At 47.7% G+C, this 19,673-nt stretch overlaps 1 protein-coding gene across 1 annotated transcript in view; it reads left to right on the top strand.

Annotated features, from left to right (window-relative positions):
- The window catches only part of LOC115170632 (relaxin receptor 1), a 98,517-nt gene that overhangs the window by 56,967 nt on the left and 21,877 nt on the right, over positions 1-19,673 (top strand). The window contains exon 4 of the mRNA XM_029726884.1: positions 18,781-18,886. Within this exon, the coding sequence (XP_029582744.1) occupies positions 18,781-18,886 (106 nt within the window). The remainder of the gene's footprint in view (positions 1-18,780; positions 18,887-19,673) is intronic.

The raw sequence follows: 19,673 nt of genomic DNA, 5'->3' as shown, positions 1-19,673 counted from the left end.
CATGAGCTCATTTTGCGCAACATTTCTATAGGCTATGAAATTGCACGAGAAAATAGAGTGATGGCCTCTATTAAAAAGAGGAGGGTCCCATCAGCTTTCTATATGCTAGGCCTACTATATTTGTTTCTCAAATATTTTCCTAATATTAAGCTAATATTAAGCGCATTGCTTATCTACACAATGGGAGTATAGCCTACCTGGCTGGCATGAAAATGAACCACAGGAAAAGCGTCCTCCAAGTGCAGAGATGACATGTCTTTTTCCCCAGCCCCTGTTTTGGGACAGGTGCATGATAATGGTCCATTCTAAATCAAAACAAATTTCACACATCTATGATTTAGTATATGTAAAGACAAGATTCAATCAAGAATAGTCTGATGGTTAGAATATTAGCCTATCACTTGTGAATGATGCCCAGCTTAAGGCAAGGAACAATGCCTTTTTTTATTACTTTTTTGAATCATAGTCGCACACCTCATGTAGCCTAGCCCATAGGTCTATATGTTTTGATAAGGTTTGTATCATAACTAAAGTGGCCAAATAACTTTAAGCACATTAATCTGCTTTACAAGGGGTGTAGAGCCTTACTGGCATACATAAGCAGCGCATGAGTTTCAAGTTTGGGGAAGATAATTTTCACCATAAAAATGCACCTTCATAACAAAAACATTACATGGATAATCACATTTGTGGTCACTTCTGATAATGGTGTTTTCCCGCTAATGGAACATTTGTGCTTATAGCCTACTGCCGTAATATTAAGAAATAGCCTAATAGTTTATCAACATTTTAATCTAAAAGTTCTGATCTGTTGTGTCAGCCTCATTGTGTAAAAAAAACGTTTTCTTTATTCTAGTGGTTGTATTAATTTGGGATCTATCGCATCCCACAACTGTCCCAGACTATGTTTGGAATATTTATTTCTCGCACAGAATATAATAGGTCAACTTTTGTACTATGGGGGATAGTGTGAGTGGCTTCGGAGCAAGCAGCACTCAGGAAAAAGGGCTGCAAAAGGCATGAATTGTTTTACGGTGCATTATGGCCACACAAAGGGGATGCCTCCGGGAAATTCTAAGCATTATCAAGTGCTTCTCAAATTGTGAATGAGAGACTGATATAGTGTGTACAGCCTGCACAAAAAACAAAGCAGAGCTCATGCCTTTAGCAACTTTTTTCAAATCATCATTAGAGACATCGTGCAGCCTTACAATGTATTAAAAATCAAAACATACAGCCCAACGTTTGGAGAACAACAAAAATTACCTTAATAACTCTAAATGAAGCATATAGGAGTACCTATTTCTTTGTTAACCACAAATCGTTTGGAGAAAATATCCTTTCTATTTTATTCAGCTTTGTTCAATTGTATTCTTCATACTTTAAAATAATATAAAATCATGCCATGGAATTCTAAGCAAATCTTGTCTGCTAAATGAGCTAGTGTAGCCCACAGACATATGGCATAGCCAGATCAGGACATAACATATGGACAACTCCGAGTAAGCTATTCTGTTCTTCTGAAATTCACTACATTTTCTTTATATCATGTTTCTTTATACCTGTCTAAAATAAATAATGGATTTATTGTGAAGGTGTAGGCTATATTACATGGATTTATTATACTTTTTAAAACGTAGATGTTCCAAAGGTCTGCTTCAGTGACTTTCATGCCATGTGTGGAAGCCAGGAGATGCTAAATGTGTTTTATGTTAATGAACGGTCAATTACCATGAGACCAACAGTTATTTGCTTGACAATCACCGGCTGATGAAATTTCGTGACCGCCACAGTCCTATATGTGATTGCATCGACTTACATTACACTTTAATTTAAATGTACTTTTTGTCCAGACTCAAGTCATGTCATGTACCACTGACTCCAAATCCAATTCCCTGCAAACAAGAATACAAGTTTTGCAATATTGCAACCCAACTATTTTATATTTAACCAGGCAAGTCAATTAAGAACAAATTATTATTTACAGAGACGGCTTGGCAAGAGGCAAAACGCCTCCTGTGGGTACCGGGTCCAATGTAAGACAAAACTGACAGCACAGACAGAAGACTGGCAACAGCACAAACACAACAGCAAACAAACAGTGGATGTGTGTGTGTGTGGGTGTGGGTGTGGGTGTGGGTGTGTGTGTTTGCAGGCATGTGTGTGTAGTGTGTGAGAAGTAAAACAACATGCTTCCTTACTTAAGGCAAAACAAACTAGTGACATTCGGTAACAACTAGAAACAAGGGACACCAGGTCCTGGAGGTGTAGGTTGGCTTAGAGGGAATTCCAAGACCAGTGGTATGAATAATGAAACAATCTTTTTCCATGCTCTGTTCAAATTTTCAGGACTATTAGAATAAAACAAGATTGAGCTTATATGTGTTTTCAATTTGAGGTAGAAGAGAGGATTCCTGTCTTTTTCCCAAAAGACTTAAGACCCAAGTAGGAAGCATGTATCATTGAGGGTTTATCCCATTGATTTGGCCTGAACAGCCTTGCAATCTCAACCCACTTGTATGAAGTTCCTCTCAGTGGTTATAGCTGTAGTGAAAAATTCATTTTCTTACTCAAAATAGATGTTGAGCCTTCCCTATAAACTATGCTATTTGAAACATCTCATGGCAACCATTTCAATTGAAATGACACAACAGAAACCATTCCCATGTATACTGAAAAAATATATAAAGATAACATGCAACAATTTCCAAGATCTTACTGAATTACAGTTCATATAAGGAATTCAATCAATTGAAATAAATTCATTAGGCCCTAATCTATGGATTTCACATGGCTGGGAATACAGATATGCATATGTTGGTCACACAGGGGTGAGGATCAGAAAACCAGTCAGTATCTGGTATGACCACCATTTGCCTCATGCAGCATAACACATCTCCTTCGCATAGAGTTGATCAGGCTGTTGATTGTGGGCTGTCGAATGTCCCACTCCTCTTCAATGGCTGTGCAAAGTTGCTGGATATTAGCTAGAACTGGAACATGCTGTCGTACATGTCAATCCAGAGCATCCCAAACATGCTCAATAGGTGACATGTCTGGTGAGTATGCAGGTCATAGAAGAACTGGGACATTTTTAGCTTCCAGAAATTGTGTACAGATCCTTGCGACATATTGCTGTGCATTATCATGCTGAAACATGAGGTGATGGGGGTGGATGAATGGCACAACAATTATGTCACGGTATCTCTGTGCATTCAAATTGCCATCTATAAAATGCAGTTGTGTTTGTTGTCCATAGTTTGTGCCTGCCCATACAATAACCCCATCGCCACCATGGGGTAAATTCTCTAAAACAACGTTGGAGGCGACATACATGTAGGGGGTGCGTACTGGCGGCAGAGACGTCAGGCGCAGGAGAGCAAAAACTGATTTACAACGGCGCTGTTTAATAAATAAAACCACCGTTAACAGAACAATAAATCAATGGGTAAACAAAACCCGTTACACACCAGCATAACGTGCACAAGCACTACAATAAACAATTCCGGACAAGGACATGGGAGGAACAGAGGGTTAAATACACAACATGTAATGATGGAATTGAAACCAGGTGTGTGGGAAGACAAGACAAAACAAATGGAAAATGAAAAGTAGATCGATGATGGCTAGAAGACCGGCGACGCCGACCGCCGAACGCCACCCAAACAGGGAGAGGCATCAACTTCGGCGGAAGTCGTGACAATACAGAAGAGAAATTAACATTAAATTCTCTGGCAACAGCTCTGGTGGACACACCTGCAGTCAGCATGTCAGTTGCACGCTCCCTCAAAACTTGAGACATCTGTGGTATTATGTTGTGTGGAAAAACTGCACATTTTAGAGTGGCCTTATATTGTCCCCAGCAAAAGGTGCACCTGTATAATGATCATGCTGCTCAAACAGCTTCTTGATATACCACACCTGTTAGGTGGATGGATTATCTTGGCAAAGGAAAAATGCTCACTAATGATGTCAACAAATGTGTGCACAAAATCTGAGAGAAATAAGCTTTTTGTGCATATGGAACATTTCTGGGATCTTTTATTTCAGTAGCTTTCCTATTGGATTCTTGGGGTCCACATTAAATTTATTCATATTATTACACACTCAGGTTTGAAAGGCCACACAAAGGTTTATTCATTGTTATTGTCTTGAAGTGATATGGTCAAATATGTATTTTTTAAATGAACATTGGAGCAAAATGGTCATAAAATATGATAGAAATGAACAATGAATGGACTCCGCCACTGTCTGGAGCAATATGACTCCTTCAGTTGTTTTACCTTCAATTGGTCCCAAAATCTAATATTGTTCTCAAACTAACCATGTTCATTACATTTGGGCATGGATATGAAGATGGATATTGCTTCTCTGGATGTTTCAAAGTGAAAGTATTTATAGGGACATAATTATGTCTTTAGTTGTTGCCAATCAGTGCACAATGCAAAATGTCACGGCATCGGAAATGAGTTTTCATCATTAATAGACGATAAGAGTATCACATTTATATGAGGCCATTCATCAGATGTCAATATAACAGTCTGTGTAGGATATGGGGTGTGCTCATCTGCAATTAGTGCTCTTCAAAAGTATTAGACAGAAAAACACAATCCTAGTCCATTTGCTCTCTCCACATCCATTTCATTCACATTTCATTGTTATTTAAAAGTATGTTCTTTAATATAGTTTTATACCATCAATCTGCCTACGCTGATAGACTTTCCCTTCCGCTAATTTTCTCCGGAATCTGTTGTTGTGTTGTCAGTGGTGATTTTAGTATGTAAATCTTGGTGTGGCAAATTCAACATATTTTTTTAATGCATTCCAGCAAAGCAACTACACAACACAACACACAACACTTTACAATACATAATAGTTGCACTATAATGGGAACAAAAGGTGCCCACACACTGTTAAGACCTGCATAAAGCTGTCCCAACAGCAGAGCTTTCCTTTCAGCACCATGGAGTGAACTTAAACAAATCCTTGTGGATTTGTGTAAGTCGATAAGAACTGCATTCTCCTTCAATAATAACAAACGCCAAAATGAGTTTTGAGTTTTGAACCATACACAAACATGATTTAATTTATGTTCATTAAATTCATGATGTTTATTCTTATATCATTAACACTTAGCTCTAAGTATAAGCAAATGCAAGCAAAAGAGCTGCAACGAGGTAGGCCTATTCGTTCAGCACTTTAAAAATGGACACCGACAGAAATTCAAATAGATTCCTCCGGAGTGGCGCAGCATTCTAAGTCACTACAGACCCTGGTTCGATCCCAGGCTGTGTCCCAGCCAGCCGTGACCAGGACAGACATGAGGCATCACACAATTGGCCCACCCTCTTCCTGGTTAGGGGAGGGTTTGGCTGGCCGGGATGTCCTTGTTCTATTGCGCTCTAGCGACTCTCTGTGGCGGGCCGGGTGCATGCGATCTGACTTCGGTCGGCAGTTGTACAGTGTTTCCTCCGACACATTGGTGCGGCTGGCTTCCAGGTTAAGCGAGCAGTGTGCTAAAAAGCAGTGCGGCTTGGCAGGGTCGTGTTTCGGAGGACGCATGGCTCTCAACTTTTGCTTGTCCCATCACTGAGTTGCAGTGATGGGACAAGACTGTAACTACCAATTAGATATCACGAAACTGGGGAGAAAAAGTAAAAAAAATTATACAAAATAAATCAATTTAGATAGATGTTAATTCAGATAAATTCAGCAAGATGTTGATGCCTCAACTTTACTCTTCTTTAAGTCACCACAGAAATACACCACACAGAGACAGAGAGAGAGAGAGAGAGAGAGAGAGAGAGAGAGAGAGAGAGAGAGAGAGAGAGAGAGAGAGACTCGGCTAGCCTACCATTTAAATTATTTTATTAGGCCTATGTGGTCTTAAAAGGAAGGAAAATACAATCATGAGAATCCACTTTTATATACAATACACTCTAGCACAGACAGCGCATTGCGCAAACATAACAAACCTCACAATATCAACTGGAATTACATGGGTCTATTACTGAACTTTTTGTTGAAAACAAATATTTGAATGGGAAGAGATTGTCACTGGCAAACATGGTTACAGACCAAACAACATTATATAGTATCTCCTCCTCATCAAGAAAAGCACATGAGCTAATTATAATATACAAAGTAAGTAAAACAATGAAATCCTTCCAACATTGCCTAAAATTATGAATAAGATAGCCCGATATAAGCAATAGGCCTATAACAATTGAGATGTACAAACTATGGCATAAGGGAATGATGAGCGCATAAGAGGCAATCCGTAATTTCGATGAAGACATTAATTAGCAAGCTAAGATGGACATAGTCAATGTAACTATTTGTTCAGCACTTTTGAAATGTACAGCGACAGAATTCAGAACATGGGTCATTCTTACAGTATTCTCCCTGTACACCAAGACAGAACCATAGGATAAATAACGGGGGCATATAAGCAGACAAAGAAAGCTCTTACAATATTCAATGATGACATTTCTCTAACACAGGCTATAGGCTACATGTGCACCACCAAGTCAGAACAGTAGGCTAAGTTCTGACGGGGAAAGGGACCAAATTATTAGGGTGAGGCACATGGGTTACAAACAGCTTACTACACAACCTACACTTGGTATTACTTTCTTAGCTACAGTATACATATCTCCCTGGAATATTAATGCTTTAGCTGAGATTTTCCTTTTGCGAGGGTGGAGACTTAGTTTTTGCAGGAACTCTCAATTTCTAACACGTATAAACACAGATTTTAATCATGCAGATTAACAAATTACACACAATTTGTCGAAAACTTGGTAATTTGGGGAATGGTAACACTGCACAGTAAATTTTTGGGGGTGGGTACTTTTTACTCATTTTTCTCCCCAATATCCAATTGGTAGTTACAGAGTGTGCAAAGCTGTCATCAAGGCAAAGGGTGGCTACTTTGAAGAATCTCAAATATAAAATATATTTTGATTTGTTTAACACTTTTTTAGTTCCTACATGATTCCGTATGTGTTACTTCATAGTTTTGATGTCTTCGCTATTATTCTGCAATGTAGAAAAAAGTAAAAATAAAGAAAAATCCTTGAATGAATGTCACGACTTCCGCCGAGGTCGGTCCCTCTCCTTGTTCGGGCGACCTTCGGCGGTCGACGTCACCGGTCTTCTAGCCATCGCAGATCCACCTTTCATTTTCCATTTGTTTTGTCTTCTTTTCCCGCACACCTGGTTTGCATTCCCTCATTACTCTTCTTGCATATAACCCTCTGTTTCCCCCCATGTCTGTGTGTGGAATTGTTATGTGTAAATATATGTGTACTCCAGGCTGGTTTGCACCGGGATATTGTAACCCGTGTGTGTTTAGTTTTCTGAGTGCCGTGTTTTGTTCGCCTCAATAAAGGGCTCCGTTTGCTACCTGTTTCTGCTCTCTTCCCTGCAGCCAGTTACGCACTCCTTTACAAAATTCCACGGCCAAATTATGGAGTCAGCAGAAGCAGGTACCCCTTGTAGCGGAGTCGAGGAGCGCGTCCAGGAGCACGCGGCGATACTTCACCATCTCGGCGCCGCCATGAACCACGTCGTCCAGATGATGGACCGCTGGGAGAGACAGGGAGTCCCTCCAGTGCCCCCACCAGCACAACAGGGGTCTCCACTACTCACCCCCTCCACACCCGGTTCCAGTGGGATTCGTCTCGCACTTCCCAGGGAGTACGACGGGACGGCAGCACGCTGCCAGGGTTTCCTGCTGCAGCTGGATTTATACCTGGCGACCGTTCACCCGGCTCCCTCGGGTCGTGAGAGGGTGTCCGCCCTCGGCTCGTGCTTCTCGGGGAAAGCTCTGGAGTGTGCCAACGCTGTGTGGGGAGAAGGAGATGCGGCGCTGGACCACTTCGAGGATTTCACCCGCCGCTTCCGGGCCGTCTTCGACCACCCGCCCGAGGGTAGGCGGGTGAACGTCTCTTCCAACTAAGGCAGGGGACGAGGAGCACCCAGGAGTTCACAATGGACTTTCGGACCCTGGCCGCCGGCGCGGAATGGAACGACAGGGCCCTGATTGACCACTATCACTGCAGTTTGCGTGAGGACGTCCGTCAGGAGTTGGCCTGCAGGGACACCACCCTCACCTTTGACCAGCTGGACCTGTCCATTCGGCTGGATATCCTGCAGGCTACCCGCGGACGTCCAGATCGGGATCTGTCGGTTCCATCCCCCAGCACCACCGCTCCGATACCCATGGAGCTGGGAGGTGCTGCACTCAGGGAGACCGGAGGAGGTTCCTTCACGTGCACCATCTGTGGCCGCAGAGGTCACACTGCCGGTCGGTGTCGGGTTGGTTCCTCTGGGGGTTGAGGCAGCAGGCAGGGCACTCTGGCGTCACCCCAGGTGAGCCGGCACCATTCTCACCCAGAGCCCTCTGTTGCAGACCTGTTTTTGCATGTTACTTTTCCTGAGTTTTCCCCGCATTCCCAGCATAAGGTGCTCGTCGATTCAGGCGCGGCTGGGAATTTCATAGACAGATCATTCGTCCATAGTTTAGGGATCCCATTGTTCCAGTGGCTATGTCCTTCCCAGTTCACGCCTTAGACAGTCGACCAATAGGGTCAGGGTTAATTAGGGAGTCCACTGCTCTACTGGGCATAGTGACGCAGGGTTACAAGGAGAGAATCAGTCTCTTCCTCATTGCCTCTCCTGTGTTTCCCGTGGTGCTAGGACTACCCTGGTTAGCCTGTCATGACCCCACTGTTTCATGGCAATAGAGGACTCTCACGGGGTGGTCCTGAGAGTGCTCAGGGAGGTGATTAGGGGTTTCCGTAGGTGCTACTACGGTGGAAAGCCCAGACCAGGTCTCCACCGTGCGCAATTCCCCCGAATATTCCGATTTGGCTCTTGCCTTCTCCAAGAAGAAGGCGACTCAATTACCACCCCATCATCGGGGGGATTGTGCGATAAACCTCCAGGTAGACGCCGCACTCCCTAGGAGTCACGTCTATCCCCTGTCAAAGGCGGAGACGGCGGCAATGGAGACATATGTCTCCGAATCTCTGCGTCAGGGGTACATTCGGTCCTCCACTTCACCCGCCTCCTCGAGTTTCTGTTTTGTGAAGCAGAAGGAGGGAGGTCTGCACCCCTGTATTGACTATCGAACCCTAAACCAGATCACGGTGAAGTACAGTTACCCGCTACCTCTCATAGCCACAGCGATTGAGTTAATGCACGGGGCGTGCTTCTTCACGAAATTAGATCTCAGGCACGCTTACAACCTGGTGCGTATCCGGGAGGGAGACGAGTGGAAGACAGCATTCAGTACCACCTCAGGGCATTATGAGTACCTCGTCATGCCGTAGGGGTTGATGAATGCTCCATCAGTCTTCCAAGCCTTTGTGGACGAGATTTTCAGGGACCTGCACGGGCAGGGTGTAGTGGTGTATATCGATGACATTCTGATATACTCTGCTGCACACACCGAGCGTGTGTCCTTGGTGCGCAAGGTGCTTGGTCGACTGTTGGAGCATGACCTGTATGTCAAGGTTGAGAAATGCCTGTTCTACCAGCAGTCCATCTCCTTCCTAGGATATCGCATTTCCACCTCAGGGTTCGAGATGGAGAGTGACCGCATTTCAGCAGTGCGTAATAGGCCGACTCCGACCACGGTAAAGGAGGTGCCGCGGTTTCTAGGGTTTGCCAATTACTACCGGAGGTTTATCTGGGGTTTTGGTCAGGTAGAGGCTCCCATTACCTCACTGCTGAAGGGGGGTCCAGTTCGGTTGCAGTGGTCGGCTGAGGCGGATAGGGCTTTTGGTCACCTAAGGGCTCTGTTTACCTCGGCGCCCGTACTGGCCCATCCAGATCCCTCTTTGGGGTTCACGGTGGAGGTGGACGCGTCCGAGGCTGGGGTAGGAGACGTGCTCTCTCAGCGCTCGTGCACGCCACCGAAGCTCTGCCCCTGTGCCTTCTTCTCGAAGAAGCTCAGCCCGGCGAAGCGAAACTTTGATGTGGGGGACCGGGAGCTGCTGGCTGTGGTCAAAGCATTGAAGATGTGGAGACATTGGCTTGAGGGGGCTAAACACCCTTTTCTCATCTGGACTGACCACCGCAACCTGGAATACATCCGGGCAGCGAGGAGACTGAATCCTCGTCAGGCAAGGTGGGCCATGTTTTTCACATGTTTTGTTTTCACCCTTTCTTACAGACCAGGTTCCCAGAATGTGAAGGCAGATGCACTGTCCCGGCTGTATGACACAGAGGAGCGGCCCATGGATCCTACCTCCATACTCCCGGCCTCCTGCCTGGTGGCGCCGGTTGTGTGGGAGCTGGACGTGGACATTGAGCAGGCATTGCGTGCAGAGCCCTCTCCCCTCCAGTGTCCCGCTGGGCATCTGTACATTCCATTTGCTGTCCATGACCGGCTGATCTATTGGGCAAACACGTCCCCCTCCTCTGGGCATCCAGGGATCGGTCGGACAGTGCGCTGTTTGAGTGGAAAGTTCTGGTGGTCCACCTTGGCTAAGGACATGAGGGTTTATGTTTCCTCCTGCTCGGTGTGCGCCCAGTGTAAGGCTTCTAGGCACCTGCCCAGAGGTAAGCTTACCCATTCCCCAACGGCCTTGGTCGCACCTGTCAATTGATTTTCTTACCGATCTCCCCCCTCACAGGGTAACACCATGATCCTGGTCGTTGTGGACCATTTCTCTAAGTCCTGCCGTCTCCTCCCTCTGCCCGGTCTCCCTACGGCCCTACAGACTGCGGAGGCCTTGTGTTGTTACTCTCGGGGGTTTCCCCCCGAGAGTAATGGGCAGGTGGAGAGAGTGAACCAGGATGTGGGTAGGTTTCTGTGGTCTTATTGCCAGGACCGAGATGGCTCAAAACTCGCTCCGCCACTCCTCCACTAACCTCTCCCCCTTCCAGTGCGTACTGGGGTACCAGCCGGTTCTGGCGCCTTGGCATCAGAGTCAGACCGAGGCTCCTGCGGTGGACAACTGGTTCAGGCGCACGGAGGAGACATGAAATGCCGCCCATGTTCACCTCCAGCGGGCCATGTTGCACCAGAAAACCAGCGCAGACCGTCACCGCAGTGAGGCCGGGTCTGGCTCTCGACCCGAAACTTGCCCCTCCGCCTGCACTGCCGGAAGCTGGGTCCGCAGTTTGTGTGGCCATTTAAAGTCCTGAGAAGACTGAACGAGGTTAGTTACAGGTTACAGCTTCCCCCCAATTACCGTATTAACCCCTCGTTCCATGTGACTCTCCTCAGGCCGGTGGTAGCTGGCCAGCTCCAGGAGTCTGAGGTGCGGGAGGTTCCTCCACCCTCTCTGGACATTGAGGTGGCCCTGGCGTACTCCGTTCGCTCCATACTGGATTCGAGGCGTCGGGCGAGGGGCCTTCAGTACCTCGTGGAGTGGGAGGGGTACGGACCGGAGGAGAGGTGCTGGGTCCCGGTGGAGGACGTGTTGGACCCTTCAATGCTGCGGGAGTTCCACCGTCTCCAGCCGGATCGCCCTGCGCCTCAGCCTCCGGGTCGTCCCAGAGGCCGGTGTCGGCACGCGCGTCAAGTGGGGGTACTGTCACGACTTCCGCCGAGGTCGGTCCCTCTCCTTGTTCGGGCGGCTTTCGGCGGTCGACGTCACCGGTCTTCTAGCCATCCACCTTTCATTTTCCATTTGTTTTGTCTTCTTTTCCCGCACACCTGGTTTGCATTCCCTCGTTACTCATCTTGCATATAACCCTCTGTTTCCCCCCATGTCTGTGTGTGGATTTGTTATGTGTAAATGTATGTGTACTCCAGGCTGGTTTGCGCCGGGTTACTGTAACCCGTGTGTGTTTAGTTTTCTGAGTGCCGTGTTTTGTTCACCTCAACAAAGGGCTCCGTTTGCTACCCATTTCTGCTCTCCTGCGCCTGACTTCCCTGCAGCCAGTTACACACTCCTTTACAATGAGAAAGTGTATCCAAACTTTTGACTGGTACTGTACATCAGAAATTCATCCAAGAGAATACTATAAATCTCCTTTAGTCATTTACATAAACCATGAGTATATAAAGTATTCATTACACAGCCATGGTAAAAGTATTTATTACACAGCCATGATACAAGTATTTATTACACAGCCATGATAAAAGTATTTATTACGCAACCATGATAAAAGTATTTATTACACAGCCATTATAAAAGTATTCATTATACATCCATGATATGCCTTAATTAATGATGAACTACTTAGAATATTACTATACTTTATGATGTATTTGACATAGCATATTATTGTCACGACTTCCTCCTCTCCCTGTTCGGGCGGTGCTCGGCGGTCGTTGTTGCCGGCCTACTAGCTGTCACCGATCCCCTTTTCCTTTTCATTTAGTTCTGTCTGGTTTTACACACCTGTGTCTTGTTTTTAGTTTTTTTTCGGTGGGTTTATAATTCCCCGCAGCAGGTTAGGCTGTGTGCGGGATTATTTTGCTGTAGGCAACATGTAAGGGGTGCGTGCCTGCACCACGGGCATTGTTTCTTGTTTGTACGGTATGTGTTTACCGTGGACATTTTGCTTGTGGCATAACGGAGTTGAGGTTTGTCCCCTGCATGTGTCGTTGTGTTTTTCGGATCTGCCAAAATAAACTGTGGATTTTCCTGGAACCCTTCTGCTCTCCTGCTCCTGATTCCACACACCCCCTCCATCGAGAGGCTCTGTTACAATTATAGTGAATGGTTAAACAGCCATGGGTGAGCAATGCCCTTGGGTTATATTTAGCTAATACAATGAAATCACTCTGTATGGCTGGGGTAAGCCAGTAAAACATGAGGGGGTTGAACTGGCATCTGGATGGCAGGGCAGTAAAACATGAGGGGGTTGAACTGGCAAGTAGATGGCAGGGCAGTAAAACATGAGGGGGTTGAACTGGCAAGTGGATGACAGGGCAGTAAAGCATGAGGGGGTTGAATTGGCAGTTAGATGGCCAGGGTTTCAGATCCAAGGTGAGTGCTCTTAGTATCTCCAGAGTCGCTGCACTGCAGCTGACCCTTCAACTGACCCTGTGTTCCTCCCACATGTGTAAGTTAGTTGTTTGAAACCCTGTTGTGTACTGTAAGGTCAAAGGTAGAACAACTATACTAACTTTACATGTTGACGAAAACTTACTGAACTATACTAACTTTGCATGTAGCCAAAATGTATCGACTGAAGCAAAGTTTTGATATAGTAACTGCTTCACTCCAATTCGCCTGATGTCCCTAATCTCCAATTATAACATTCAGATGTCTTTATTTATTTAAGTTTGTGGTTCTGGAATTGAATAATACAGGCCAGATGGAAGTCTAGCGGTTTCGAATGGTCCATTTGTGCTGCCTCCCCGAGTCATTAAGACAGTGCTTTAAACAGATGAGGATTAGTCTGACATCTCCTTGCTAGAACATTCCTAAAATGTCCTTATTTAGTTTTGGAATAATGCAATTTAATATTAACCACGACTGACATGCTATCAGATAACAAGCAATAAGCGTTTCCTGATTGAATAAACAGGTTTGTTTTCTTCCAAGACTGTGCATATAATCCTTTGATTATATCCAATGTTCTCTCAAATGTCTTTGGCAGAGTCAGAGGTTTTCAATCCATTTGTAACTTTATTGTTAGTAGGACAGAGGTCACTGATAAGAAAGATTTAAAATTGCAAATTTACCGTCTTTCAAAAATACTTTTGAAATGAGTGAGGAATATGAGATTTCACACTTCAGGTTAAATGCAAACCTCCTCTTCATTTTAGTCATTAGATATTCATTGCATTAGATGTCATTCTATCTACAGATGTTTCTTTCTTTGAACATCAGAACATAATTCAAATGTGTCCTCAAATATGTCCTCAACAGTACATCAATATTAGACTACTGATTTTCATTCTTCCCCTATGTCACGTCATGACCCTGGTATGAGGTCATTTTTCCCTAGTAGATTGGTCAGGGCGTGACAGGGGTGTGTTTCATCTATGTGTTTTGGGTTTTCTGTTTTCTATGTGGGTTGTCTAGAGTTTATTTCTATGCTGTCATTTTCTATGTTGTGGCCAGGTATGGTTTCCAATCAGAGGCAGCTGTCTATCGTTGTCTCTGATTGGAAGCCATACTTAGGCAGCCTGTTTTTCATGGGGTTTTGTGGGTGGTTGTTTCCGTTTAGTCTAGACAACCTGACGGGACTGTTGTTGGTCGTTTTATTGTTTTGTTGTTGAAGTTTTTTCATTAAAAATCAAAGAATGAGCACTATACACGCTGCGCCTTGGTGTCACGTCCTGACCAGCAGAGGGCGTAATTGTGTTAGTCTTGGTCAGGATGTGGCAGGTGGTTTGTGTTTGTTAAATGTTGGGTTGCTGATTGGGACTTCCAATTGAAGGCAGGTATGTTGAGTTGCCTTTGATTGGAAGTCCTATATAGGTGTGTGTGTTTTTCTTTGGGGTTGTGGGTGGTTGTCCTTGCACTGCATTGTATGTGCCTGCAAGACTGTTGCTGTTGTAAGTACTGTTTATTGTTTTTTTCAAGTGGATGCTTTACGTGTTTTATTTAATAAACATGAGTGTCCACAATCCCGCTGCGCCTTGGTCCTCTTCTCTCCATGACAACTTTTGTGACAGAACCACCCACCACCAAAGGACCAAGCAGCGGAAGAGGAGGCCGCCACAGGAGAACAAAATGGAGGAATGGACATGGGAGCCGGTCCTGGACGGCAAGGGAGCCTACACCTGGGAGGAGATCCTGGCCGGAAGGGATCGCCTCCCATGGGAACAGGTGGAGGCACTCAGGAGAGTGGAGGCAGCTGGACAGAGGAACCAACGTGAACGTTATGCTGGAACACGGCTGGCGAGGAAGCCGGAGAGGCACCCCAATACATTTTTTGGGGGGGGGCACACGGGTAGTTTGGCCATGCCAAGGAAGAGCCGTAAGCCAGCTACCCGTGACTACAGGGAGGTGTGTATGAGGGGGAGGGCGCCATGTTACGCTGAGGTACGCACCATCTCGCCTATACGGACGCACAGCCCAGTCCGCCCAGTACCAGCGCCCCGCAGGTGCCAGGGCAAGGTGAGCATCGAGCCGGAAGGGGTGATGCCAACTCTGCACTCAAGACCGCCAGTGCGCCCTTTCGGTCCGGTGTTTCCCGCTAGACGCACTAGCATGGAGGTGTGTGTCTCCAGGCTGGCACGTCCAGTACCAGCCCCACGCATCAGGAGTCTAGTGCGTCAGCCCAGCCTCGCCAGTCAACAGTCACCAGAGCTGCCCGCCAGTCAAGAGTCACCAGAGCTGCCCGCCAGTCAAGAGTCACCAGAGCTGCCCGCCAGTCGTAAGTCACCAGAGCTGCCCGCCAGTCGTAAGTCGCCAGAGCTGCCCGCCAGTCAAGAGTCACCAGAGCTGCCCGCCAGTCGTAAGTCACCAGAGCTGCCCGCCAGTTGTAAGTCGCCAGAGCTGCCAGCCAGTCGTAAGTCGCCAGAGCTGCCCGCCAGTCAGGAGTCACCAGAGCTGCCCGCTAGTCAGGAGCCGCCAGAGCCGCCCGCTAGTCAGGAGCCGCCAGAGTGGCCTGTCTGCCCGGAGATGCCAGAGTGGCCCGACTGCCCGGATCTGCCCGAGTGGCCCGACTGCCCGGATCTGCCCGAGTGGCCCGACTGCCCGGATCTGCCCGAGTGGCCGACTGCCCGGATCTGCCCGAGTGGCCCGACTGCCCGGAACTGCCAGAGTGGCCCGACTGCCCGGAACTGCCAGAGTGGCCCGACTGCCCGGAACTGCCAGAGTGGCCCGACTGCCAGGAACTGCCAGAGTGGCCCGACTGCCCGGAACTGCCAGAGTGGCCCGACTGCCCGGAACTGCCAGAGTGGCCCGACTCCCCGGAACTGCCAGAGTGGCCCGACTGCCCGGAACTGCCAGAGTGGCCCGACTGCCCGGGGCTGCCAGAGTGCCCTGCCTGTCTGGATCTGCCAGAGTGGCCCGACAGTCAGGAGCTGCCAGAGTGGCCTGCCTGTTCGGGGCTGCCAGAGTGCCCTGCCTATTCGGAGCTGCCAGAGTGGCCCGTCAGTCAGGATCAGCCCGAGTGGCCCTCCTGTCCTCCGGCCCAGCCCGAGTGGCCCTCCTGCCCTCCGGCCCAGCCCGAGTGGCCCTCCTGTCCTCCGGCCCAGCCCGAGTGGCCCTCCTGTCCTCCGGCCCAGCCAGAGTGGCCCGCCTGTCCTCCGGCCCAGCCCGAGTGGCCCGCCTGTCCTCCGGCCCAGCCCGAGTGGCCCGCCTGTCCGCCGGCCCAGCCCGAGTGGCCCGCCTGTCCTCCGGCCCAGCCCGAGTGGCCCGCATGTCTTCCAACCCAGCCCGAGTGGCCGACTGCCCGGATCTGCCCGAGTGGCCCGACTGCCCGGAACTGCCAGAGTGGCCCGACTGCCCGGAACTGCCAGAGTGGCCCGACTGCCCGGAACTGCCAGAGTGGCCCGACTGCCCGGAACTGCCAGAGTGGCCCGATTGCCCGGAACTGCCAGAGTGGCCCGACTGCCCGGAACTGCCAGAGTGGCCCGACTGCCCGGGGCTGCCAGAGTGACCCGCCTGTCTGGATCTGCCAGAGTGGCCCGACAGTCCGGATCTGCCAGAGTGGCCTGCCTGTTCGGGGCTGCCAGAGTGCCCTGCCTGTTCGGAGCTGCCAGAGTGGCCCGTCAGTCAGGATCAGCCCGAGTGGCCCTCCTGTCCTCCGGCCCAGCCCGAGTGGCCCTCCTGCCCTCCGGCCCAGCCCGAGTGGCCCTCCTGTCCTCCGGCCCAGCCCGAGTGGCCCTCCTGTCCTCCGGCCCAGCCAGAGTGGCCCGCCTGTCCTCCGGCCCAGCCCGAGTGGCCCGCCTGTCCTCCGGCCCAGCCCGAGTGGCCCGCCTGTCCGCCGGCCCAGCCCGAGTGGCCCGCCTGTCCTCCAGCCCAGCCCGAGTGGCCCGCATGTCTTCCTACCCGGCCAGAGTGGTCCGACTGCCAGGGTCAGCCCGAGTGGCCCGTCTGTCCGGCGCAGCTATCAGCGCCACCAAAGTGGGCGACGCCGGAGGTGGAGCGAGGTCCACGTACTGCACCTGAGCCACCTCCAGGATAGGTGGGTTGGGGAGGGAGGGTGTAGCACAGTGCCGTCAGTGAAGGCAGCCACCCTCCCTTCCTTCCCTTATTGTTTAGGGGTTATTGTTTGTTGGTTTTGTTGGGGTATTGGGAATTTTCTTGTGTTTTCTTTTTTTAGGTGCATCCCGGGGTCTGCACCTTGAGGGGGGGGGTACTGTCACGTCCTGACCAGCAGAGGGCATAATTGTGTTAGTCTTGGTCAGGATGTGGCAGGTGGTTTGTGTTTGTTAAATGTTGGGTTGGTGATTGGGACTTCCAATTTAAGGCAGGTGTGTTGAGTTGCCTTTGATTGGAAGTCCTATATAGGTGTGTGTGTTTTTCTTTGGGTTTGTGGGTGGTTGTCCTTGCACTGCATTGTATGTGCCTGCAAGACTGTTGCTGTTGTAAGTACTGTTTATTGTTTTTTTCAAGTGGATGCTTTACGTGTTTTATTTAATAAACATGAGTGTCCACAATCCCGCTGCGCCTTGGTCCTCTTCTCTCCATGACAACTTTTGTGACACTTGGTCACCTTTGTACGACCTATGTGACACCCTAATTTAGTCATGACACAATATAAGTGTACTCGATGACACTGATCAAAAAATTAACTAGTAATGAAAAAGGAAATCAACACCACAGAACTTGAAGACGTGATTTGAATACCCTTGATATTTTAGTATTCCCATTCCTTTATGCCTGATTATAATTCCCCTCAGATATAAAATATTTTTTTCTGATGATATCCACTTTACTATATCCTATATCAAACATGGTCCCTTATCCATTTAAAAATGTCCTGCCGGAACCTGGACTTCTTGTCTTTGACAAATAACCCATAAACTACTCACATAATCACAGTCATCCTCTCTATTCCTGGAACCTCCGAGTCAGCCTCTGACATGAAGCCCCAATTCAATCGATTGCAGCTTCGCATTGTTTCTCTGTGGCCGTTTGTAACGGTGTTGAGATTGTGCCGTAACCTCATTCCACATCTTGAAATGTCTCCGCTAGTGCTATCGAATTGGTACCTTTTCGGTGGAGTAGTGGGCAAATACGTTGTCTGGCGGGGGTCACGCATTTGCGATGCAGAAGGTCTCTGATTTTAGCCTTTGTAAGAACAGTGTGCCCAGACAGGGAAGGAAGCAAAACTGCAAAGCAAGCACAAGTCAAGTGTCTCTAATGTACATAGGCAGTGATTAAGATTGGTCCCTGATGCTCTCCTATGTCTCTCTATGGGATCTTGTTTTTTTTATTAGTTCACTGTTGATACAATCCCAAAATGTTTTGTATGTCAGCAGTCAAAAACTTGAAAGTCTAATGTCTTGCCAATGCATTTTGGGACTGTATCAACAGTGGGTGGACTAATTAAGAAAATACTGAAAGATAGTTTGTGAGTGGATTTTCCCTTTAAAGCTAGTTCTACAACAACAATGTTGTCCAAATTCCTTGTTGTAATTTATTTCCATTGCTATGACTTGTGGATGTGCGGCAGACACAGGAGGCTGCTGAGGGGAGGACAACTCATAATAATGGCTGGAACTGAGCGAATGGAATGTCATCAAACACATGGAAACCATGTGTTGGATGTATTTGATACAATTCCACAAATTCGGATCCAGCCATTACCACGAGCCAGTCCTCCCCAATTAAGGTGCCACCAACCTCCTCTGGCGTTAGACAATAATATATTCTTCCTCTGTCTTGTCTCTTCCTCCTCCAGTGCTGGGGGCTGTTCCAGAGCCGTGCCAGTGCAGAGACCTGGAGCTGGACTGTGACGGCGCCCAGTTTCACCATGTCCCAGCAGTGTCCATTAACGTCACCATGATGTGAGTTGACACACACACACACACCTTTGAGTAGTTCATAAATAATATGCACATAATGACACTCACTCACACACACACACACACACCTGATAGCCTTCTTCGTTGAGACATTTGCATCTGACTGGAAGTGTGCATACCTTTTTCTGTTTCTCCTATGAATTGGAAGAGAAAAAGGATTTAAACAAAGTGTCTCGCTCAGTTAGCTAATGAGTGTCTTGATGGAAGTTTATTTGTGGAGGTTGGTTTAAGTCCTAGGGCTGTTCTCTGCTGTACTGGAACAGTCTTTTTGAAAGAGGAAAATGAGACTTGAATCTCTTTACTGAAGCCTGCTGAAGCTTACTGAAGGATACTGAAGGCTACTGGAATATCTTTACTGAAACCTACTGAGGCCTACTGGAATATCTTTACTGAAGCCGACTAAAGCCCACTGAAGCCTACTGGAATATCTTTACTGAAGCCTATTAAACCTTACTGGAATCTCTTTACTGAAGACTACTAAAGTCTACTGAAGCCTACTGGAATCTCTTTACTGAAGCTGACTGAAGGCCACTGGAATCTCTTTACTGAACCCTACTGAAGCCTACTGGAATCTCTTTACTGAAGCCTGATAAAGCCTACTGGAATCTCTTTACTGAAGCCTACTGAAGCCGACTGAAGGCCACTGGAATCTCTTTACTGAAGCCTAATAGAGCCAATTGGAATCTCTTTACTGAAGCCTACTAAAGCATACTGAAGCCTACCGAAACCTATTGGAATCTCTTTACTTAAGCCTACTGAAGCCTAGTAA

Source organism: Salmo trutta, chromosome 3, assembly GCF_901001165.1.
Source record: "Salmo trutta chromosome 3, fSalTru1.1, whole genome shotgun sequence".
In the NCBI taxonomy this organism is placed as follows: Eukaryota; Metazoa; Chordata; class Actinopteri; order Salmoniformes; family Salmonidae; genus Salmo; species Salmo trutta.
The sequence above is the reverse complement of the archived record's forward strand: the minus strand, read 5'-3'. Positions and strand labels throughout refer to the sequence as shown.